The following is a 7,781-nucleotide window of genomic DNA, read 5'->3' on the forward strand; positions in this document are numbered from 1 at the left end:
CCTATTTCACTCCCTTTAATACTCTTAGCTTTCATACACTTACTTAAATTAATTATTATCCATTCAATACCTCTAAAACTAAAAAAACTAATCATCCATATAGAATTTAAGAATCTTACTCAAATTCCAACTTGTTTTAATTTCAATTCTATCACCTCATACTTCTTAATTAACTTATTGATAAGTCAAAAATCTTATTCAAACTTCAAAAACTCATCCATATCAAAATTTCATCTAAAAACTCATTTTCCAAATCTATACCTAAAACACTTATCTTGTTGTCTTAATGTCATATAAGCTTTCCTTTAGCTTATATAACATCCAAACTTCCATTTCCAATCTAAAAATCAAAGAAACTACCAAGGTTCAGATTCTTACCTTAAACTTGGTCTTCACGTTTGGAAGAAGAGAAGAGTGAAGATAAGAAAGAAGGAAGAAGAAATGAGAGGATTCTGGAAACATTTGTTTCCTCCACAAGCCCCACGTGGGTTATAATATAACCCATAACATTTTTTTAATTATAATTTTTCCTTACAAATGATCATTTTGTCCTTACATTCATTTCATATTTACTAACCATTATTTTTAAACTATATAATTATTTTACTTTAATCACCAAATGTTGAAACTTTGCAAATTAATCACTAACCCGACATGGAGGATGTTACAGGAGGTGTATGATTAACTATCCCACCGGCCTGCGAAAACTGGGAAAACTAATAAAACCAAGACATCACTGAGTGTGAAAACTGTACAGGATGTGTCTGTGCTGCGGCTATGAGTGATGAGGTATGTAAGTCGCTGTAGATGGTGGCTGCTGTGAATGTCCTGCTGGTGTAGCTGAGGATGAACCAGAAGCACTTGTTCTCCGTCCACGAGTCAGGGGACGATGATGATGTGTCGGTGAACGTCTCTATCGACGTCGCTGAAAGGTCTGCCCTCGTGCATCCTCGGAAAGCAGAGACGGCTTCCCGTTACTGTTGAACCACTCATAATAACCCTCATCAACCATAAAGAGGTCAGTAAAAATGGGCTCTCTACGGGGAAGGCTCCAATGTCGATCCTCCCACAGTACGACCCACTCATGATGCCTCACCAACCAATATGTATCGGTCTTGCCGCGTCTATCTGTGCTATGCAACTCGTCCATATTACGAGGTGCTTCCGGAATTAGTTGAAAACAACCAAATTGCCGGAGCATGCGATCAGTGGAGTGCCACTCGATGATCGCATAACAGATCAAAGGGACCATCGCCATCCAAACATCTAATGGGCCCCTCAACTCAGGTGAGATCACCATTCTCACATCATCATTTGAATATGACACTCATTCAAACTAAAACAAATATATATAATTTTTATCAAAATAATAATCTAATTATACAACTATAATCTAAAATCGATTTTTAAACATTAAAATGCATACATGTGTGTCAGCCTTCTGATCGATTAGCACCCTAATTTTTTTCTAAATCATCAGGTAGCTCCTGATGATTTTCATATCAGTAGATCACATATTCAAGGAAAATAAAATTTATTATACATTGTATAAAATGATTAATATATGAAATCAGTTTTATAATTACCTCAATAGTAGCGGAAATACGAATGTATTCTTGACAACGGGACATAAAAAGGGCAATCAATATCATTCCCAATACTACAATAGTAGGAGACATCCGTCGATAGCATTTTTCTAGTAGTCAGTGGCTCGACACATCTCCCTATACAGGAAAGCCAAAACTGTCGATCCCCAACTGAGTGATCCGACCAGACGAAAGTCGCCAAGATGTCGCAACCACATACAGTGAACTTGGTTGCGCGATTTGTCCGGCATCAGCAACCCTCTTATCAGCTGCAGTATGCATACATCTTAATTTCATCATCAGAGGCGTCCTCACTCAACTCCCGAAAATTGACATCTAACCAATTTAACGGTATCCGATCACCGTTAAAACTTTCCGGGACACGTCCTAGATAATCCCGACACAAATCAGTCTATGAACCGTGCGCCATCCCCGATATCACATCTCCATCCACCGGAAGCCCCAGGTGTATAGAAACATCCTCAAGTGTAATCGTGTACTCTCCGCACGGAATATGGAATATATGGGTCTCCGGCCTCCACCGCTCCACTAAGGCAGAAATAAGGTCTGGTTCTATCTTATAGTGACCCTCATATCTACCTATGTGACTGAATCCAGCCTCTACTAAATACGACAAGACACGGCTAGGTATCACTAATTTAAGGTTCCTAATAAAATGATCTAATACACAGTCTCTCTCATAAAATTAAATAATTACAAAAATTAATTTTTAAACTAATAATCATGCATTAAATAAATAAATAAATTATTACTAATAATTTAAATTATATTAAAACGTTAAAATGTTATCGTATCAACAAAATGTCGCGATATATGATTTTCATCAAAGCGAAGTAGACCTCCTTCCATTTTATATATGCAAAAAAAAATTAATTAAATAAAATATTAAAAAATTTAAATACTTAAATAAATTAAAAATAAAATATTAAATATAATAAAATATACCTTAAACAGTTAAAATAGAATTTAAGAGTATTTAAGAGAAGTTGAGAGGATTTGATGTGATGAAAGTGATTGAGAATGGGGTATTTATAGGGAGGGGGTGGGGTGTGAACGGACGGGGTAGATGGGTAATTAAACCTAAGGCGCGCCGCAGGGGGCGTGCCTTTCTGACGGATGTCAGCATTAAAGGTAAAGCGCAGCCCCTGCCCCGCGCTATACCCCACGTGACGCCAGATCAGCGTAAATCGCGTTGCAGGGGCGCCTTACTGCAAAAGGTGTTAGATCGGGAAAAATAGTCTAAATGATGCCTAACAGAAAATAATATAGGATATAGGTGATATTTCAGAAAAAACAACTTTGCTTGCGGTCTTCACTTTTCTATTTGGTATAGTTTATCCTATAAAAAAATTGTAAATAATCGAATAATTGTTATAAACAATTTCTGAAGTTTTGGTTCATTTAGTTAGCTGACGAAAACAAAATGAAATAAAGAATGATTCTAAATCAAAACAAATCATAACAGACTAAAGATTTAAATAATCAAATATATAAAATAATATCTATTGCAATTTCTCTTATAAATTTGCCAAATTCTTAAACAGACTCCAATACGAATTTATTTAGCGATCTATAGACTATCCCATGTTGATTTTCTCTTCATTTTCCCTATGCTTTAGTACTATTTTCTTAGCCGAGTATAATACGTTGCAGCTTAAATTTCTGTTTCATATTCTTTTAGCTTTGAGTATAATTCACCGAACATAAACTTTAATTTTTATTTTTTTTCTTGGAATTTGTCTTTTTCACCTGCAGGAATCTATTTGAACAATTAAAACATGGCAAAAACATCAGTCCCTTTAGTGGGATTTCTTCTTTTCAGTCTCTTGGTCGCCACGGCACAAGCAGGAGTTGAGTACATGAAATACAAGGACCCCAGGCAGCCGATTAGCAAGCGGATTCGGGACCTGACGAAGCGAATGAATCTCGATGAAAAGATTGGTCAGATGGTACAAATTGACCGGCAAGTAGCCACTGCAGCGGTCATGAGGGACTACAAAATCGGCAGCATCTTAAGTGGAGGAGGAAGCATACCGCGCCTTCAAGCCACCCCGCAAGAATGGATCAACATGGTTAATGGTTTCCAAAATGGTTCACTCTCAACCAGGCTAGGGATTCCAATGATTTATGGCATTGATGCTGTCCATGGACATAACAATGTGTATAACGCCACCATATTCCCTCATAACGTCGGCCTTGGTGCTACAAGGTAAGGCCTATTTTTCTTCAGTTTCTTCCATTGCAATATATTTTTGTTTAAAGTTTTCCAAGAAAATTACAATATATTTTGTGACAAATCTCCATTGTTATAGAGATCCTGATCTTGTGAAGAGGATTGGATCTGCAACAGCTCTTGAAGTTAGAGCTACTGGCATAAGCTATGTTTTTGCACCCTGCATAGCGGTAATGGAGTATTCGATGGACCATCTGTTGGATTTACCTGTTTTTATTAAGAGAAGTACATTTCTGTAACTCTAATGTTTACAAAATTTTAGGTTTGTCGAGACCCGAGATGGGGTCGATGTTATGAGAGTTACAGTGAAGATCCTAACATTGTCAGGGGAATGACAGATATCATAGATGGACTGCAAGGGGAAATCCCAAGGGGTTCACCTAAGGGTGCTCCTTATGTTGGTGGAAAGTATGTTAACAGGAAATATACATGCAAACATATAATTTATGGATTAATTTTAAAGTAATTGAAAACCATGTATCTGTTTTCTACTTTGAAAAAGGGACAAGGTGGTGGCTTGTGCCAAGCATTTTGTGGGAGATGGTGGGACAACAAAGGGCATCAATGAAAACGACACAGTGATCGATAGACATGGACTGCTTAGCATTCACATGCCGGGTTATAACGCCGCCATCTATAAGGGAGTCGGGACAGTTATGGCTTCTTACTCTAGTTGGAATGGAGTGAAAATGCATGCTAACCGTGAACTTGTCACTGATTTCCTCAAGGGCGCTCTTAGGTTCAGGGTAAATTCGACTGCAACTCTATAGAATTTGTTATGAAACCTGCGGGAGAAATAAATCGAAACATTGTTTATGATACGATCTGTGCCAATTATATATCCATTCAAAATTGCAGGGATTTGTCATTTCTGATTGGCAGGCGCTTGATAGGATGGCATATCCTGTTCATGCCAACTATACATATTCAGTTCTCACAGCGATTCAAGCAGGCCTTGACATGGTGAGTGGCCTTGATAGGTATTCATATGTTCAGGGTCCGATCTGACTCGATTTTGGATTATTCAGGCTCGATGTGGCTTTCGGATTTACCTGTTTGAACTGCTTGTTTTACAGATTATGGTTCCTTACAACTATACAGAGTTCATTGATACTTTGATTGGTCTTGTCACTAACAATTTCATCCCCATGAGCCGTATTGATGATGCTGTTAGGAGAATCTTGAGAGTCAAATTCACACTAGGTTTATTCGAAAACCCAATGGCTGATGAAAGCTTTGTTGATCAGCTCGGACATCAGGTTATAAACAAGCAATGTCTTTTTAACATTCAAGACTAGCTTTGGAGGTATATCAGATTTGACCTGTTTGGTTTTTATTTCAGGCTAATAGAGATTTGGCCAGGGAAGCAGTGAGGAAATCGCTTGTTTTGTTGAAGAATGGAAAAATTGCAGATGAACCGATGCTACCTCTTCCCAAGAACTCGTCGAAGATCCTGGTTGCCGGCAGCCATGCCGATAACTTGGGAAATCAATGCGGTGGTTGGACCATCAACTGGCAAGGTGGTGACGGGAACAATTTGACTGCTGGTAATAAAATATTCTTATCTCTTAAAACTTAGCTTGCAACACAGGTCACAACCATTACAAAACTGTATATTAATGTTGTTTAAACCAACAGGAACTACCATTCTGAAAGGTATTTCAGAAGCTGTTGATCCAAGCACAGAGATAGTCTACCAAGAAAACCCGGATATCAGCTACGTCAAGACCAACAATTTCTCCTACGGAATCGTCGTTGTCGGGGAGGCTTCGTATGCCGAGACAGCTGGGGATAATTTGAACTTGACGATCCCATTACAAGGTCAAAATACAATCCAAAGTGTCTGCGCCAACATCAAGTGTGTGGTTGTTTTGATATCTGGAAGACCCCTTGTTATGATGCCACATCTCGAACTAGTTGATGCACTGGTTGCTGCATGGCTGCCCGGCTCCGAAGGCCAAGGTGTGGCCGATGTTCTTTTCGGAGACTATGGTTTCAGCGGCAAACTGCCTCGGACGTGGTTCAAGACAGTTGAGCAGCTGCCGATGAACGTCGGGGATCCGAATTACGACCCACTGTATCCCTTTGGTTATGGGCTCACTACTCAACCTGTCGGCCACACAAGTTAGTCTCGGGGTTTTTAGTTTGATTTTTGGTTTTAAGATTTGGAGTTATTGGTATAATAATGATAGCAGTAATTTTGTGTTAGAATTTCATAGGTAGGATCCATCTTCTTGAGTTGCTGCTTATTTGGTCTACTTGTCATGTAAATTTGTTGGTTGAAAGTACTAACGTGGTGCTTTGGAAGAAAATGTTTTATTTTCATGAAATTTTATTCTACAATTTAATAATAAAAAATATTTTGTAATTAAATGATTACGGATCTAATTTAATTAATAAAATAAAAAATTAAAAGTACTAAATTAATGCGAAAATATGATAGAGTAAAATTGATAAGCTTAGTTTACTTCAGGGATAAAAGTTACCATTTTACTTCTTTTTTTTATCTTTATTGATTGGCGACGATATTGATTTTAATGTTGGTTGTCAATCGTTAATTTTTTATTGTCCTTTTCTTTTTTTATATTGTATCTTTATTTTTCTCATTTTTAATTATTAATAAATCTGTTTTTACGACACGTTTTCATTTACTTTTATCACATGTTTTCTCTGTCTTTTAGCACGTTTTCGATCGTTTGGCCATTGCTTTTTATTTATCCTTTTTAAGAGTTGATTCGACATCACTACATTGATCAAAATGACGCTTACTTATTATAATGTTGGTATTCCTTACTTTGGACCATATGATTAAATTTGGATACTTGATTTGTCTGGATACATTTTTTCATGTCGCTCGACTGTGATTTACGATTTTGTTAGTGGTTTTTCAATATCTTAATTCACTTTTACAATTCGTTTGTCAATACAATTAAATTTGTTTGTATCTTTCATTGTTGAAGTTTTGGTTATGTGCTCTTTTAATAACTTGATCCCTTATATAATCTCAAGTTATTAATTTTGTGTCAACAATTTTAGAAAAATATCATAAATTATATGTTTAATTTAATATTATGATCATAAATATTCATTGTAATCCATATATTTTCTTTTTAATAAACTTAGTGGTTCTATAAAAAAACTTAATGTTTTACTTATTATTATTATTGATATTATGGTAAATTATATTATTCCTCACTGAATTTTACTCTTTTTCATATTTTACTCATTATACTTTTAATTTTTTTAATTTACTCATAGAATTTTTGAATTGCTTCTGTGTTTGATCATTTTGAATTATTTTATTATTATTTTTGTATGACATAATATTTTTTATTATTTAATATAAAATAATTTAAAATATAAAATAAAATAGAATGTGGTTGGACGCTATCACCAACCACCGTCGAGGTCGTAGATGGCCGTCGTTCGATCCCAAATTTCATAGATTGCTTTACCTCGATATCCTAAGTTTGAATCCGACCTTTATCTTTTAGAAAACTACTTTAAAGTCTATGAATTGGAGATCGAAAATGAGGAAACTAAAATATTTCAGTCGAGATTCACAAGTTTGAGACATTTTCTAATAAAACAATCACTAGATTTATATTCAAAGGGTTGAGATAAATCGACCCATGGAATTTATGATAAGAGAGAGATTGTAGTTAGGTGAGTAGATAAGTATTTTACCCTAAACATTATTAACATTGAGAAGCACATAAAATTATTGAAGTTTCGATAGTACCCCCATTTCTCAAATAAAGCCCATTGACGGACCTTTCTTTATTCGTGACCATCTTCTGATAGCTTTTCCTCACAGTGATATAAATAGGGTCTCTCACCCTAAACCCCCAAAAGGGGAAAAAGAAATATTCTCTAATCTTCTTAACTTTCTAATTTTCATATCAATTCCACAGTCATGACCCCTGCCCCAATCGATGTAC

General features: G+C 36.0%; 1 protein-coding gene across 1 annotated transcript; it reads left to right on the top strand.

Annotated features, from left to right (window-relative positions):
• The first annotated feature begins 3,117 nt into the window (after positions 1-3,117).
• On the top strand, positions 3,118-5,972 carry LOC120183306 (beta-glucosidase BoGH3B-like). Its single transcript, XM_039188028.1, has 9 exons — positions 3,118-3,193; positions 3,363-3,816; positions 3,920-4,010; positions 4,103-4,248; positions 4,343-4,586; positions 4,699-4,803; positions 4,917-5,099; positions 5,183-5,387; positions 5,479-5,972. Exons 2-9 carry the CDS (start codon positions 3,386-3,388, stop codon positions 5,967-5,969), a joined length of 1,896 nt encoding a protein of 631 aa, XP_039043959.1. The 5' UTR covers positions 3,118-3,193; positions 3,363-3,385; the 3' UTR covers positions 5,970-5,972.
• The last annotated feature ends 1,809 nt before the right edge of the window (positions 5,973-7,781 follow it).

The sequence above is a fragment of the Hibiscus syriacus genome, unplaced genomic scaffold (assembly GCF_006381635.1).
Source record: "Hibiscus syriacus cultivar Baekdansim isolate YM2019G1 unplaced genomic scaffold, ASM638163v2 tig00112746_pilon, whole genome shotgun sequence".
Taxonomy (NCBI): domain Eukaryota; kingdom Viridiplantae; phylum Streptophyta; class Magnoliopsida; order Malvales; family Malvaceae; genus Hibiscus; species Hibiscus syriacus.